The following is a 17312-nucleotide window of genomic DNA, read 5'->3' as shown; positions in this document are numbered from 1 at the left end:
CGGTGTCGGTACAGGTCACCCTTCAGCAGCTGTTCGCTGACTCGATGGCAGGACCCGCTCAAATCACATTTGACAGGATTAGCTGTGTCACGTTTTTAAAAAGCCTACTCTTGTTTCTGAAATACTTTTTTTCCCCTGTTAAAACAGTACATTTGTTAGCTCAGCCCCGTGACAGGCAGTTCTCGCAGCCCAGCCCCGCGGGTGGGGAGCTGCTCTCCCCACCAACCTGCGGCAGGGCCGCTGCAGGAAGCCTACAGGTCTGGGCACTCCAGAGCCAGAAGTGTATGGAGGCTGACAAGCACCCCAATGGGATGTAACGGGGCGCAGGCACGGGAGGCTCTGCAGGGCAAAGCCAACTTTACAGTGCTCCCGGAGCACCATGCTCCCCCACACCTCAAGGCCTCCCCATCAACGAGCCACCTACATGGACACAGGTGATAACCACCAAAACACTGCGCAGAGCGGCCTGTTGAAGGGATACAGGCCGCTTGCCCCCTCAGCTGTCGTGGGGAAAAAAAACCCAATTTCTCCTTCACATTAAACGTGGAGACAAGAAACCCTGCCAGGTGCCTCAGAAACCCCAACCCGCGGTAGCGCCTGAAACAAAATGGCGGCGGCGCGCCACCGCGAGGCACGATGGGAGCGGCCGAGAGGCGGCCGGGACCGCCGGGAGCCCGTCACGTGGGCACTCCCTCCCGCCGAGCCGCGGTGCAGGCTGGGAGCTCGGAGGCGGTGGCGCCAGGCGGGACCGTGGCGGCCATTTTATGTCTGCTCGCTCCCTTCTCTGAGGAGGCTGCTGTGGGCGTTGCGGCTCGCGGGGGAAGAGCTCGGCTGTCTCCTTTCTGTGTGAGTTGGGGGCGCCGCTGCCATGGGCCGTAAGAAGAAGAAGCAGCTGAAGCCTTGGTGCTGGTATCCTTCTCTGTGGGATGAGGCGGGTGTGGGGCGTTGAGTGGGGGAGGGGAGCGGCCTGGCTCGGTCGCGTCTCGGTTCCGTTCTATCCCGTTCTCCCCTGGGCTGCTCGCTCTCCTGGGACGGGGCTCATTCCTCCTCTCCACGTCCGTCACGATTTGGCTCCGTGCTTGGTGTTGTCCCATTTCTGTGCTCTTCAGCGCGGGGATGGGGCCTGGTCCGTGCCCTTCCTCTGCCCCGCCCCCCCTCCCCCTCGCGCGGCCTAGTCCGTCCGTTTCCGCCTCTCTCACTTGAGGCCTCGGCCTCGTCCGATCCGTGAAGCCGGAGCAGGCTGCAGCTTCCCGGCCGGCTGGCTCTGGCGCTCCGGTGGCGGATTGTCGGGATCGTGGACAAAATGGAGAACACTCTTTAGCCCCCGGGGGGAAGGATGTTAGCGGAATACAATAATAGTTTTTCAAGAAGTATTGGGGCGGGTGTAGTTAAGACACTTTTTTTAAAACTTTTTTTTTTTTCTTGGCTGGGGGCGGCTTTCAAATTGCAATTGTTGCATCAAAGTAGTTATAATTTCTCAGATATCTCAGTATCTTCGATCACTCCTTTAGAATCTGCTTTGTGTTGGGGGGTGATTACAGTTTTATCTTTTCGAGTGCTAAAATGTTTTTGCCCGGTCTGAAATTGTTTAATAAAGGAATTTATAAGTTGCTCTGAGATCTTTTACCGTTTCGTGTTGGAAGGCATCTGTCCTACTACCCATATTAGTTTCAGTTACTTTAGTGTGAGGGATGCAAGACACACATTGTATTAAAAAGGAACCGCTAATAAATAACAAATGTCTATTTGTCTCACTTAGGAGGATATGTGTGGAGTGTTTGCTGAAATATTAATGCCGACCTGCCAGAAAGGAAATCGCAGTTTGTCTCTTCTGTCACATAGATGTCCAGAAAGTTCTTTGCTTATAATCTGTTTAGAAATAAAAAAATCTTTAACGACAGCAGTAAATTATGCAGTGTCATAAGAGTTGGTAGCTGGATAAGTGAAAAAAGAAAGGAATTTTTATTTTAAACTTTTTTTATGTTTTATAAATGTTAGTTACTCATACTTGTTATTAAATAGGCACTTATAAGTATTTAGCATCACTTACCTTTTATGGATTTCAAGTCTTATTTCTCCTTCAGTGCTTTAGCAACTTTATTTTAATCTATATGTATGCCGAGAAGGTATGAGTCCACTTGAAAAAAAACTAGGACTTGAAAAGCATGTGTCAAAGGATATGGGATCGAATGGTGATTCTGATTGCCTGCACACATCTTACCAGTTTGATATCTATGCAGAGGGAAATGCTGGATGCTGGGGGGGGGGGGTTTGGTTTCAGACTTCCGTGAAATATTTGTCATGCTTAGGATGCTCAGAGGTGCTCCCTATACTTTTGGTTTTTGTTTTGTGTGGTGGGTTTTTTGGTTGGGTTTTTTTTTTTTTTTTTTTGCTTTAGGACAAATCAGTGATGCAAATTAGCTTAGTGTTATATAGAAGGTCACTTTCAAGTTTCTATATTTCCTTAACAGTCTTCAATAGGTATTGTAACAGGGATTTTGATGATGAAAAAATCCTTATACAGCATCAAAAAGCAAAGCACTTTAAATGCCATATATGTCATAAGAAACTGTATACAGGACCTGGTTTAGCTATACATTGCATGCAGGTAAGAGGTTTTAGGCTTATATAAGCTTTTCTTGACAGTTTCTAGAATTGGAATTAATAGTAAAGGTGGGGGGTTGGGGGCATTCCAGAGTCTTAAAAACTGATGAGAAAAACACACAAGTGGCCTGTTTCCAAATCAGGAGTCCTGCTGTGTCAGCAGTCATACAGAGAGTATGCAGTAGAGATCTCTGCTATCATTTTTGGGGTGTGGGAGGAGTGAAGGAATTGTATTGTCCTGGTGTTCAGGAGATAAGTTTATATAAAGTTTTAGAAGTTAATCTTAGTGATTGGGAAGCACATACCAGGAAAATACTTGGTCAGAGAGATTCTTCCCATTAAGGATATTCCTTTTCTATCGTGAACTGGCTGAAGAACACATAGAATCTTAACATGAATTGTGGTTAGAAAGACTTTTTCTTTTCCACTTTAGGTACATAAAGAAACAATAGATGCTGTTCCAAATGCTATTCCTGGAAGAACGGATATTGAACTGGAAATCTATGGCATGGAGGGCATTCCAGAAAAAGATATGGAGGAACGAAGGAGGTTACTTGAACAAAAAACTCAGGGTAAAGTGTAATCTAGCTAGTTATTTCCCTAGTCTGCTTCGTACTAATGCTAAGCTGTGTGGTAGAGGCCTCACTTCTGAGCGGGGTAAGGGTTGGGTTTAATGCATTCTGACTGCAGCTCTAGACATTTGCCAGTCACGTAGGTTGAGAGAGATTTTTCTTTTCCTGTTCAAAAGTAGCTGCATGCCAGTGCAGCTATAATAATTATCTAATGATTGTTGTGATCATGTTCTTATTTTTGAGGGTAAGGTGAGGAAAGGCCTGGGGTGATAGAAGCCTTGATGACACCCAAATACTTGATTTCTTTGCTCTTAAAGTATACCTTTGTTTGAATTGTTTTGGTTTATTCTGGACAGCATGACGCTGCCATATGAACGAAGACCCCCATGTATGTTGAGGGTTATTACAGTGTGTCACTTTCTTTGCCTTTGTTATTTGTATGTATAGGTAGGCTCACATAGTTTTTCATCTTTGTAATTCTATGAATTGTTGAACACGCAGAGAAGATTTGAATTTTATGTTTTTCATTCCAACTAGAATACACCAGACAAAACTAATTTCATAGAATATAATTTGCCTTCAGTCTGACCATTGTACTCTTTAGCAGAGAGCCAGAAAAAGAAACAACAGGATGATTCGGATGAATATGAAGATGATGAATCTGCAGCTTCAACTTCATTTCAACCCCAGCAAGTTCAGCCACAGCAGGGGTATGTTCCCCCAATGGCACAACCAGGTTTGCCTCCTGTGCCAGGTGCACCAGGGATGCCTCCAGGTGAGATGGTGTTTCAATGCTAAAAAGCTGAATAGAAACTCAATTTGCTGCTTATATACTGGAGAATTAATCTGGCCTTTCTAACGCTGGGTGGTAGAGGTCACAGAATAGTTTTGTGAGGTGCACTTAAGCAGTTTCTTCTTTTTCTTGCCCCTTCTGTGTGTGTGCATGTCTTCCTTTGTGAAGTAGATGAAGACACCTAATACTTGCACCTAGATTGAAGGAATATGGTGGTAAGACAGATTTGTACTTTAAACATAAGTCTACCAGTGATACTTGGTGGTGGTATTTTGTAGCGAGATTCTGGAAACAGCAGAAAGCCTGGCATATATCTATCTAGAGACTGCTGACACCGAACAGGCAGTTTATACACAGGCAACAAATATATCGAGGAGAGAATTTTGATCAATGACAGTGAGCGAAAACTGGTCTCGTTTTGTGTAATGATAAGGCATGTTCTTTGGAGACTACTGAGAAAACTTACACAGTCTCGCAGGGCTGATACAATGAATCTTAAGTCAGATTTGCAGATGATCTTTTATATTGCATTGTTTGTAAGCAGTGTTATTTCAAAAATCAATCTTTTGGAGCTCCTGCAAAGCATTTTTTCCAGTCTAAATTTATTAGATGACATTTGTTAGCAACTGTGTGTTGTCAGAGTTGTTTAAAATTTATTTTTCTTTTAAGGTATACCACCATTAATGGCAGGTGTTCCACCTATGATGCCTGGAATGCCTCCAGTTATGCCTGGAATGCCACCTGGGTGAGTAGCAAGAAAGACTTAATATTACATGTTCGTACTGTGCATTTTAAACTGTAACAGAAAAAGTAAGGCTAATTAGGAAAATGTACATAGGAACCTGTGAACCCTGTAACCTTAATATAAAGGCTCACCAAAGAACTGGATGGCTGTAAACCAACATTAAAAATATGACCAAACTCTGAGTTTATGTATAAAGTATGCTGCCTTTCTCCTAACTTTACTGAGTAGTAGTATAATAATTTAAAGTTTTGTTGTGTTGGTTTAGAGCCTCCTGTGAACCCTGTTTCTTTGTATGTTGCACGTATGTTGTGCACCTGGTTATCAGTCATCAGCCTAACAGGAAAAGATACTGGATAGTTTAAATTCTGGTATTTTGGGCAAAAGTAAGATGTTGGTTTTTATGTTTGTTTGGGGGTGACACCATACCCTATCACAATGTATTTGGAAAATCACAGTTAGATTTTTGATTTTGTCATAAATTTTCACAGATTACATCAACAGAGAAAATACATGCAGTCATTTTGTGGTGGAAACATGTAAGCATCTCATTAATGTAATTCTAGGTACATTCATTATGCCATTTTATGTCGTGTCTTTGATAAACTTGAAATTGTCTTACTGAAAACCTCTGAATATTGCCTAAGAATTTGGGGGAGATGTCTGGTTAGGTTTTGTTATTATAATTATACACATTATATTATTATAATATAATTATACACATTATATTATAATATCTGAAGTTTTTATGCTTTAGCTAAATGAATATTACAAAGCTATATAATAGGAGAAATGCATTCTACAAAATATTAACCAAATAGACCCTTAGGCACTTACAGCCTCTCTTGAAGCAGAGTACAGCTCCATGTGCTTGAACCTTTACACTGCAGGACATACTGCAGGAACTTTGTTTCTAAGTTCTGAAGTTCACTCTTAAAGGTTGCTCTCTTTGGTGACACAAATACTGTTCTAATAGTCTTTGAATTTAAAAATCATGTTGTAGTTGAACATCATGTGGATGCTCGTCATGACTGGTTTTCCTGGGTGGAAACTGAGCTGAGTTTTAGCAGGCTTGCTGGTGCTTAGTCTTTCTTAAACTCTGTTAGCTTGAGGTGAATGTAATACCATCTAGTAAAAGACACAGACTAATTTGCAAAAAATTCACTGCGCTTCCATTTGCGGGGAGGAGGTGGTGTGTGTTGCATTATGATAGTTTAATCTAAAGTTTTGCTTACTTAACGTGATGATCTTTTACAAAAAATAAGTAAAGAAGAATTAGGACCTAGGGACCTAGGAAGCAACTTTAGGTTTTAGTGTGGCACTAGTTCTAGTACTATCCCTGCAGTTTCTCTGAAAGTCATCTTTCTGGGAGCAGCAGGCAGCAAGCATCCAGCACTTTTTTTTTCTTTTTTTTTCTCCCCCCCCCCCCCCCCCCCAACTGATGGTTGTCAGAATGGGTGGCAAGACTGACTTTGCCTTCTCCAACCATTAACCCAGAAAAGGGTTGATGGTACAGTGTTCCCAGTCATTACTGCTGCTGCTTTGGTTTTCTTTTGTAGCAGTGGTAGACAAGTTGAGAATAAAAGTAAGACTGGGTAGCCGTTTGCTTTGCAGAATGAATGCCTGCCTGCTCATGATGAGTTCTTTCGATTTTTGAAACAGGAATGGTGAAGGTATCTTGACTTTGTCATACAAATAGAAACTACTTCTTAGTGGGGGTTTGGTGTGCATTTGGCGGCTACATATCTGCTTATTTTGCTAACTAAAGTAATAAGCATTCCTTTATTTTGTTTCCCTGATCTGGCTTTGAGTGTCTGGAAAATTTAAGCAAACTTGGTTTGTTCCCTGTGGAGGAATCATACCTATTCATCTATAGCTTCCCAATTTAGAAGTATTTAGTATTGTAGACAGCTTAATTTTTATGGAGTTGCAGCCCTGTGCGGGAGGAATTTGCTTATATTAAGGGTTGTATGTATGGTTTAGGTGGGGGAACATGTATTCATTTGTAGTATGGTTTAGTAGATAAGGATAAGAGGAGTTGTTTAGATGCCACCTTTCTGTGAGGAAATACAGAGCAATTTTTTTCTCCAAGAATCGGCAGCAAGGGAAAAAAAACCCCAACAACTTGTTTTTAATATAAAGGAAAAACATGCCATAATGAGGATTTGTCATTAAAAAAAATAATTAAAATCCCACTTTTCTATCCTTAGTGTAGGGAATATTTACTGTAATTAAAACTCCAGAGGCTTTCTTATGCTGTGGTCTCTGCTTTTATCAGTATTTTCTGGATATTTTTATAGATTTGGGTTGTCTGCCATTGACTGGAGGAAGGAGAATATGTTAAAATAGCAGGAGGGTGCTATAACCAGTAGTGGACTTGTGGTGTCAGAAAGGAGTAACAGCAGATGTACAGTGTTTTAATGTGATTGGAGTTAGCTGTTTTTCCTCCTTTCAAATTTTCTGAGAGTATACTGAAATCGGATTCTTGTAACTGCTGAAACTAGTAGCCTGAAGTAGATTTCAAGGGAGACACCAGTTTTGGACCTCTGATAATAGTGGAAGTGAAAGCTTTAGGAATTAAAGTTCAAATGAAAAGTGTTTGGAGAGGGGTATTCTTGGTTTTGGTGGGTTTGGGGTGGTTTTTTTGGCTTTTTTAGTAGTTGGTTTTTTTTTTCCCTTGTTGTGCAAAAACATTTCCAACTGAGGAGTCAGCTGGTTTTCAGTTGCCTCTGGAGGTTCTTGAAATTCTTTACTGTAATTTTTTTATCTAATACAGGTATGTGCCAATTGTCTTAATGGTTTATCATGAGTGTTCATACCAGTGCTCATTTTCTGTTTCATAGGATGATGCCAATGGGTGGAATGATGCCTCCTGGGCCAGGAATACCACCTCTTATGCCTGGTATGCCACCAGGTAGGTCAGGGTTGTCGAACTCGTACTATGGTGAGAGCTAATTTTTTTTTTTTATTATTTATTTACTTATTTATTTATTTGCACTTATATTTAGGATTTATATAAAGAATATACAGACTTATGCACCACCTTGGTGTGGATTGATTGCCACAGAAGCCACTCTTTTGTGCGTAGGTGAAGGGCTTGATTTATGGCTTTTGATTATTAAGAATTATCTGTGTTTGGTACCATTGTGAAGGTAAAAGCCAGAATGTAGTTAACTCTTCCTGTTGCACTTTCTCTGGCTTTTGTATTGCCAAGTCTCTCTTAATCCCTTTTTTTGATGTCTGTGGCTGCAGCTGAAAAATTGTAGTGATTGAAAATGTAGGAAATGAGAAAAAATGTTGGTGGTATACCCAAGTAAACCTGCTGTGTGAAGAAACGAACTGAAATGTTGGTGTCTTAACCATGGCTAGAAGAGATGTTTATTGATTAAGCAGCATTAAGTTTTGAGGGTGTTCCACCTGAGCAGCAGCTGTGCTGTGACAGCTTGAGGTTAGCAGGTTTCCCTGTATTTCTTACTGGAGGAGGAGGCAAGCCAGTAGGACAGTTACAGCCTAGTTATCCTGCACAGTAATATGATGGGAACTCACGCAAGCTGTTAACTTCCCATCTCTGAACCTCTCCTAGAGCCTCACGTGTAAGAAGTGCATGTATTGTGGTGATAGGCTACAAAAAGTAGCCCTGTGTTACTGTTGCACTGTGCTAAAGACCCACAGCAAAGCTAATTTGTGTTACTATGGTCAAAGTTCTGGTACGGTTCGTGATGGCTGCATCTTATAAGTCTTATCCATGCACTTGGAAGCATAGGCACAGTGTGTTGGAAACAGTTACTGTGTTAATTGTGTTGATTTACTGAGAGTATAAACTTCCATCATTGAAGCTGTACTATAAAATACAACTTAATTCAGTATTGCTCTGAAGTGTTTGAGGTTATTGCCTATGCATGGACATTTATTGGTGACTGCTGGTGATACCCTTTGTCACGTTTTATTTTCCTGTTGCCTTAAAAATCCATCTTCCTTTGGGGAGACACTGTTTTAAGAAACACTGTGAACAGAATCCTCTAAAGGAATACTCTTCCTTCAGCCTGATTTTTAACCAGATCTTTGTGGTTTGTAGGTATGCCACCGCCTGTTGGTCCTCGTCCTGGGATGCCTCCAATGACACAAGCACAGCCTGTTACAGCACCAGGCATTCTTAACAGGCCTCCAGCTCCTGCTGCATCAGCACCTACCCCCCAGCCTCCAGTTACTAAACCACTCTTCCCAAGTGCGGGGCAGGTAAGGTATCTCATAACCTGGAAGCTATTGTTATATTCTTCAAATTGCCCCTGTGTCAACAGTGTCTATTCTTTATTATCAAGGAGGCCCAAGAAATGACGGGTTAAGTTTCTTACTTGTGTTGATTCTAAGTTTAATTCAGTGTAGTGCTTGAATTAATTTTGAAAGGTTGTTTTGTTTGTCTTACAACAGCAATGAAACCAGACAGAAGTTCTGTAACCATGGGGGGAAGAAAGGAGTAGGCAAAACTTTGCTTAATCCCTTTAGTTTGTCATTTATTAAGGGTGCTTTGGGTGGGTGAAGGGATCTGTTAGCTACAGGACTCTGATTGCCTAGAACATCACTGGAAATTTCCAAAGTGTAGATCTTGATGTGACTTGTTCTCTCCTGTTCTTTTCATAATATTTTTACTGATAGATGATCAGTAATTTCTACTGATAGATGGACTAACTTAATTTATTCTGTAGTCCTGTTAAACGTTTCCTGAATTAGGAGTTTTTTTGCTTTAAATAACGTTCAGGAGTAAGTTAGGGTAGTAAAAATTCTAAGTGTTTTGGGGAGGGAAGTGGGGAATGGATAGTGGCTTGTGACCTCTACCTTTTGATTTCTCTTGTGTATAAGCTGTGAAGTTTTTACTTACTTTCAAGTATGTTGCAGAAAACTTCGTAGTGTACTATTTGCATTTTGGACTTCTGCAGGGAAGGTAGTTGTTTACAAAACCATAGTCCTTTCATAAGAAAGGACTTGAGCATAAGAAATCCTTTCATCTGGATACTTTCCACCCATTTGTTTGGAGACTTTTCACTGTTTCCTTTCTTTTATGCTACAGATGGGGACACCTGTCACAAGCTCAAGTACAGCTTCCTCCAATTCAGAAAGTCTGTCAGCATCTTCTAACGCTCTGTTTCCTAGCACAGCACAAGTACGCAGGAAGTCACAGTTAAAACAAATTGCTTTGCAACTTAACCCTTTGGACCGTTCTGTAAAAGCTAAAATTGACTAAACATCTTCAGATAATTTCTGTTATATTCCTGATTATGTTTAGCTGGGAAAACTGCAGAGTCCTTGATTGTGAGTTGCATCTTACTAGAAATAAGCATGTCAAAGTGCCCAATTTTCTTAGTGTAAAAGAATGAAATGTTACATCCTGGTTCTAAAGGGTTAAAAAAGCATGAAAGCAGTTAAATGCATTTTAGTGGGCAGTGGTTAGCTTGATGCATGGTGAAGGCTTTTTAGTTTGTTGTTTAATATGGTACATCATAACGTAGGGAATTTTGTAATGTGCGTTGTGTGCAAAAAATTGAAATACTTTGTTTTAATTGGAAAGTTCAGGTAATTGTAAATGTGCAGTGACTAGAAACAAGCATTCTCTCATAATTAAAGCTTGCTTTGGAGATCGCTGCATCTTCAGAGAAAGCTTGGTGAAGCAAACTTTTCTCGTCTTAACAGTTTTAATCTAAGAAAGCAGGAAAGATGAGATGCTGGAATCTAGTGAACCTCATCTGCCTTCAGCTGATCATTTACAGGCGAGGCTAAAGATTTATAGAGACAATAGTACTCTGAAAATATTGCGGTGTTTTCATAGAGAGAACACTTAAAACAAAAACCCAGACCCAACAGAGGTTTCTTAAATATTGAATGAAAACATTTCTTAAATACCTAATTATAATGAATACTAACATTTTGAGCTGTACTTTAAACTAATGGTTGCTGAAGTATGCTAATAATTTAGTGAGGTCCAATGAATTTATACTAATAGGCTCTTAAAGAAACCCAGTGATTCAGGAAAGATTTAGACACTTACCAGTGTTTGAGATTAAAAATTTTGATAGGGGGGGGGTTTTGTTGTTGTTCCTTTTTTCTAGTTGTGCCTTTTGACCTGCAAATTGTAGACTTTCCAATTTGTGTGTGTGTGTATGTGTATATACTGGGGTTTATTTTGTCTTGTTTTCAGTTGCTGTAGTATGCAATAAGGCTGAAGTTTACTTTTGTCAAGCTTGTTATAATTGCGTATCTCACTGGAAGCTTTCAGAGGTCTAACAGACATCATTTAAGTTTTCTTACGCTTTGAGAAATAAATATTGATCTATCTCTGTGTTTCACAGGCTGCAGCAGCTGTTCCAGGTCCAGTTGGTACTGATTTCAAACCTTTGAATTCTACACCTGCAACAACAACAGAACCCCCAAAACCTACATTCCCTGCTTACACGCAGTCTACAGCCTCAACCACTAGCACGACAAACAGTACTGCTGCTAAACCAGCTACATCTATAACAAGTAAGCCTGCTACCCTCACAACCACCAGCGCAACCAGTAAGTTGATCCATCCAGATGAGGATATATCACTGGTAAGTTAAAATATTTTCATTGTCTTCCTGAAAAATGCAGTTTATGCTGATAGGGCTGATTAAATAGAACTTCTATGCTCTGCGTTATGTGTATCTTAATAACAGTGAAAGTGCAAATTGTGGAGAGTTCATGTAACAGAACCACACATCAAGAAAACTTCTCCAGTTGCAAAGCGATGGCTGGCAGGTTGCAGTGATCTTGCTGCAGATCTAAGCCTTATTTCTGTTGGTGATAGGAAATTACTTAAAATATAATTTGGACTTCTGTTCAGTGTGTGAGTTAAGCTTGGAAGTTAAATAGATGTAGGTAATGAGTGTAGGACAGAAGGCTTAAGTTTGAAGTGGTTTTGGTGCTTTTACAGCAGTCAGAAGTACGTATTTATGGATAAAACAAATGAACCTTAACTTCAGGTATCTTTAGATTTGTATTTTGGCTTTGCTGTTTCAGCTTGTTAAGGAGGAAAAAAAAGGCTTTCCTCAGCGGAGGGAGGAAATGCATGCAGAATGATAAATTGGCCAGTGTTAAACAGTTACTTTGAAGGAAGGGGGGGAAAATGCAAACGGGACTGTGTATTGTTACTAGTAGCAGTCTTTGAACTTGTAAGGAAGTTGAAATAGCTAATACCTGTGATCTACTTTGTTACACTTTCATTTACTTTGCTTTTAGTCTTGCAATGTGTTATGGTGGTCTGTTCCTGGTTTTAGGAAGAGAGAAGGGCACAGTTGCCTAAATATCAGCGCAATCTTCCTCGGCCGGGACAGGCTTCCTTGGGTAATCCACCAGTTGGACCAATTGGAGGTATGATGCCACCACAGCCAGGAATTCCTCCACAACAACAAGGAATGAGACCTCCCATGCCACCTCATGGTAATCATGTTTCCCAGCTTTCTTTTCTTGAAAAGACTTGTTTTGGCTATAAACTTTTTTTAAAACCCAGTGGCATGTACTGGCAGGGGCTTGAAGCTTTTCACAAAATGAAACTTCTGCCCATTATTAAAAAAAAAATAAAAAAAAAATCTTCTTTGCATCTTAAATGTTCTGTTTATAGGTCAGTATGGTGCTCATCACCAGGGCATGCCAGGATACCTTCCTGGAGCGATGCCCCCATACGGTCAGGGACCTCCGATGGTGCCCCCTTACCAAAGTGGACCTCCTCGACCTCCAATGGGCATGAGACCTCCTGTAATGTCGCAAGGTGGCCGCTACTGATGCTACTACACACGCTCTAATAGGTTTGGAGATTAAACCTTTTCTCATCTTGTGCTGTTAATATAGCCGAGCTTCCGTCAATTAAGGCTTCATTGTGACTTTAAAAAAAAAAATAAGTATCTTCCCACATGCAAGGAGCTATTGGACATTCTTATTTTACACGGGAAAAATTATTTGGAATAATAACAGGAACTTTTCCTGATGTTGCAATTTATACTGTATGGCTTCTTTTTCATGTTTCATCTAGGTTTTTAGAAGTGAAGTATAGTAAATATGGTTCGTTAAATTGTGAAGGCGCTGGAATTACATGAACATACCACCTTAAAGGCAAGTTCTGTAACATTATGTTGCTATTTGTGAAATGATGCCTTCACAGCACTTCAAGTGCTGTTGGACTTCATGTCCCCAACATAGGTTGGTGAGGGCTGTAACTGTTCCCAACTACTTGTACATTTAAGTCTGAACTTGTAACAATATTTAATGTATTTAGAGTTCTTCCTGTTTCAGGGTTTAAGTAAACTGACCCACTAAGGTCGTGTGACTTTTCTGTACTGTTATAAACTTCATTGTAATAAAAGAAGAGAAAAATTTATATGCCTTTTCATTCATGACCAGCTGTGGACAACTGCCTGAAAGGTTTGTACAGATGCATGCCATGGTAGCTGTTGGTGTAATGAACACAGTTATTGGTGCTGTTTTGATAAAATCTGAACTACTTATTCTAAAATTAAGTGACTCCTTAGCTGCACATCTGAGTAGACAAAGACCTGTACACTTATTAACTGAGTCCTCAAAAATGAGGCTGCAGGAGGCACATCCTAACTCTTGGTTGTAACTTTTCTTAATGCATAGGTTTCTTTATTTGTGCTTTCTTGTCCTCAATAAATTTGAAACGGATTTCTAGTCTGGCACTTGAAGGATGTAAAAGTGATTGCTCTAGGGTACATCCTAGTGCCAGATGTGTCCTGTTAGTTCACTCTTTTGACTGACTCTTTTTAATGTGCAAATGCATATGAATTTCAGGAGCCTTTTAGATGAAGATTTCTAGAAGCTTAGGTGCATGTCACATGGGTGAGTGACTTCCAGTTGATGTTGTATTGAAGTTGACCTGCAAAAGAGAAAAAGTAGCTTGACCTTCTCAGTGTATAAAAGAGACAGGCAGAGGGCAAGAGTAGTATGTTATATGCTTTCTTTTACTTTAAATATTGGGAATTTCAGATCTCGGCAGAGTCTAAAAGATGAGCCATCTGATTTTTTTTTTGTGCTATGATCTGGCTGTTGGCTGAGTTTCTTGAGCCATTTAATGACAGTGTCTAGAGTAAGAGACCTTTTTAATCAGTTCTCCTAATTACAGTTATCAGAGAGGTCTTCCCCTTAGGAATTAGTCGCTTAATAAGTGTAGAGGGATAAATTACTGTCAAGGTTATAATTCTCTGAATGTTTAACAATGCTGTGTTAGGGTGCTACATTTCTGATGAGAATGAAAATGTAGAGGGAAGCTTTTTGGAGAGAAGTGAGAGCTTCCCTGGTCTCTTCACAACGGGGGAAAAAAGGAGTTGTTAATTTTTCATTTGCAGGTCAACTTTAAATACATGTTCCAGCCTCAAGCCTTATCTGTGCAATTTAATTTCTGGGGATATCTCTTCTTTTAGGATAATTAGAAAGATTATCAGTATTTTTGTGTCAGTTTGTTCCATAGATGTTTTTGTAGTTGGTGGAGTTTCTTCACTTAATTATAGTACTGAGCATTATGGCTCTTTTTCTTGAAAGTCCTGGGGTTTTTTTAGCCACGCTTAAGTACTTCATGTGGCTTTATTCTGTACTGTCTCTTAATAGCCCAGAAATACAGTACAGCTAAAATAATGTGGTGTCTCTCAGCTTCAAACCTGGGGTCATGGAATAGCTCATAAAAGCATCCAGTACAGGCTGATTACAGCTGAATGGCCTTAGTTTACACATTAAGGATTGTCAGGCACTTGTTCTGAAGTGTTGAGCAGTTTTAAGACCATAACTCCAAGCCTCTGTTGAGAAGCAGTTCTCTCTGATCACTGGTATCTGCTGATCACCTGTCAGATGTGCAGTATTTGGCTTGCAAATGTGCTGAATGGGCCTTAATGTCAGATCTTCTGTTAGCTCTTCATCTTGCTTTATACATAAATCTAACAGATAAAACTGTTTTGCTAAGGCAATGCTTTTATACTCTGGTTTTCTTCTGTTTATCTAATAAGGATGATAACAAAACACTGGAGAGATGTTTACAGTGTCTTAGATTCATGCTTTTTGTAATACTACACATAAAATTCATATATTATAAATTGATCTTAACTTCTGCTTTTAAAACTACAGAACTTCTTGCTTTTTCTGAAGATCATATTGCTGCTGTAAGGATGCTTTGCCCTTCTGCCCCTAGTAAAGTAAATACCTTCTTCCTTTGGTGTCTTTCTGTAACTTTCTGTATGTTGTTTTCAGACCCCTACTTTTCCTGGGATAAATACTTGAAAACCTTACTGCATGCACTGTTAACTCAGCATACTCTGCAAGTTGTATTAATTAAGAGTTTCCCTCTTTTAAATAGTGAATGTCTCATTGTTCCAATAGTAGTACCATTTTGTAGCTAATACTACATAGTTTGGATGCATTTTAAGATGGCACTTCCCTTAGTCGTGTTTTGATAATCTCTCAACTAAGTACTGCCACTTATTAGTTATATGGTATTTTAATAATCTTCAACAAGCAGGTAAACAACTTTTCCATGATTTTTCATGTGGATACTTACTTTCCTGCTTCTGTCATTTCTGTGCTGTAAGAGCTGTGACGTGGCTAGCTTTAGTTACTCTTGTGTCTCTTGTGTGTACTCTTCTGTGACCAGGCGGGTATTTCAGTGCGTATGTTTCTGTTGGTCCCTGCCTTCATTTCTGTGGATACTGCTTCTTAATGTTCAGAGAGTTGGATTTATGGTGCATTTTTCCAAAAAGAGGAAAACTACTTTGAATGTAGTAATTGCTTGTATAAAGGCAAAGGCTTCATTTACAGTACAAAGTTCAATCAACATAGTTGTGCCAGCAAAATCCCTAATTAACGCAGCTTGCAGACAGCTTTGTGCTTTGGTTAATCTCTCCCAAGATTCTGCAAGAGATTGCAGAAAAACATCGATATATATTTGTTGCAGGACTCTAGTGATACAATTACGTAGGCAGAAGCTTTATTTTTCAGTTGTTGCCTAAATTTGCCATGGCAGATCTTACAATAAAATTAAAACTTGCAGGTGGGTTTTGATCAGTCTTTAAATTGGAATGTAATGCAGATGTTGAATACAAAAAAACAGGCTGCAAAAAAAATGTTGAGGCACAGGTGGGAAAATATGTTTAGCAAAATATTTGGAATTTATGGCATCTAGGACTTGTTTAAAAGGTTCTAAATTATTTTATGCTTTGTCTCAATAATAATTATCAGAGGGTGATTTTTAGAGCAAAAGGGATGAGACTGGCATGAAAGAACCTTGGAAAAGCCTGGGCTGGTTCTTCGGAAGTCTTGATGTGACTGTTTCGTACTGCCTTTAGAACATCTTTCTGCCTTTGACAAAGGTTGCTTTAAATAAACCAGCTAAATTTTCAAGATTTTATGTGGACTAAAAATTTCTTCTGGAACTTTTGGATTATTTTTTTCCTTCTGCAGATGAGATTCTCAGGTGCTAATAAATTTGAGGCTGGGATGTATATGTAATAATTTCAGTGGTTAACTATTCCTCGCTCTGTGCATGCATGGGAAAATATAACAAGCTTCTAGAAACACATTCAGCTGCATCTGCCTTCTATGGTTTCTGCAATTATTTTAGCATATGGAGCTCTTGAACAGTACTTATATAGAATCTTAACTTTCTTAAAGCTTGGATAAAATTGAATGGAATATATAACCTGCAGTTATTTTATAGGAATAAAAATTCTGCATACAAGATAAAAAATAAAAGTATCAAGGTTACTTCAGATTTATAAACAGCAAGAAGGGCATTATGACTCTCCAGCTAAATTGAGACTGATACATCAGTCCATGAGCTGGGGCTGCAATTTAAAATGGTAACTAATGGCACTTAAAAATAATAGTAAATGTCTTAATAATTGTACTGGTCTAGCTTCTACATAAATACTAAGGTGAGGGCCAACACTTTCAGTGGCTGGTGGAATCTTTAACTCTACTTTTTGTGAACTAGTACAGTAAATACTATCAGTTATGGGAAAAATGCCCCAAAGCAACTGACTTACGTTCCATTGATCAAGATACAAAGCAAAACAAACTGTCCAATTCAGAAATAGCTACCAGCTGTAAAAAGTTTTGTTTGGGCCTAATAGGATAGGTGCTATAGCAGTCATTTTCTTTTGTTTGCTTGATCACTGGAATTTTGTTAACTTTGAATGCATGTCTTTCACTTAATTGGGTCATGTTTTTTCTAAAATTTAAATTTTTCTTCTTCCTATAGCCCTGCCATAGGACAGGCTGAGGCAGAGTCTCAGTGTTGCCCTGTTCAGTCTGAGGCAAGTGGGATTTATTTTATTCATTCTGGGGGCTTTCACAGCTTTATGGCTGTTGGATATTTATGTCCCCAAACTTGCAGCAAGTTTGGTGAAGGCCCCTAAATTTATTTTAATTTAGGTTTTTTATTCTCTTTTGGTAGATGGGCTCTATATTAATATTTATCTTTTTATTGTTGTTGTGTTTTTAAGAGTCTTTAGGGGGAGGGAACATGTTTTAAGATGTTTGTGTACCTTTTCTCTTAACGGAACAAGTTTCCTTCAAGGCTGCTCAGGTAGTC

General features: G+C 39.6%; 1 protein-coding gene across 16 annotated transcripts; it reads left to right on the top strand.

Annotated features, from left to right (window-relative positions):
* The first annotated feature begins 698 nt into the window (after window positions 1–698).
* On the top strand, window positions 699–17033 carry ZNF207 (zinc finger protein 207). 16 transcript variants are annotated; one of them, XR_005107040.1, is made up of 14 exons: window positions 699–909; window positions 2482–2608; window positions 3038–3176; window positions 3781–3951; window positions 4639–4714; window positions 5203–5250; window positions 7555–7655; window positions 8787–8947; window positions 9777–9869; window positions 11053–11295; window positions 12001–12163; window positions 12345–12528; window positions 12753–12832; window positions 16980–17033. XR_005107040.1 is itself a non-coding variant. In XM_037405828.1 (13 exons), exons 1-12 carry the CDS (start codon window positions 869–871, stop codon window positions 12503–12505), a joined length of 1524 nt encoding a protein of 507 aa, XP_037261725.1. In that variant the 5' UTR covers window positions 699–868; the 3' UTR covers window positions 12506–12528; window positions 12753–13097. The 16 variants fall into 16 exon arrangements, 15 of the variants coding, with proteins under 15 accessions (XP_037261725.1, XP_037261734.1, XP_037261714.1 ...); XM_037405828.1 differs by lacking the exon at window positions 16980–17033 and having other exon boundaries at window positions 12753–13097; XM_037405837.1 differs by lacking the exon at window positions 16980–17033 and having other exon boundaries at window positions 3784–3951; window positions 12345–13097.
* Window positions 17034–17312: the final 279 nt, after the last annotated feature.

Source organism: Falco rusticolus, chromosome 1, assembly GCF_015220075.1.
Source record: "Falco rusticolus isolate bFalRus1 chromosome 1, bFalRus1.pri, whole genome shotgun sequence".
NCBI classification, from domain to species: Eukaryota; Metazoa; Chordata; class Aves; order Falconiformes; family Falconidae; genus Falco; species Falco rusticolus.
The sequence above is the reverse complement of the archived record's forward strand: the minus strand, read 5'-3'. Positions and strand labels throughout refer to the sequence as shown.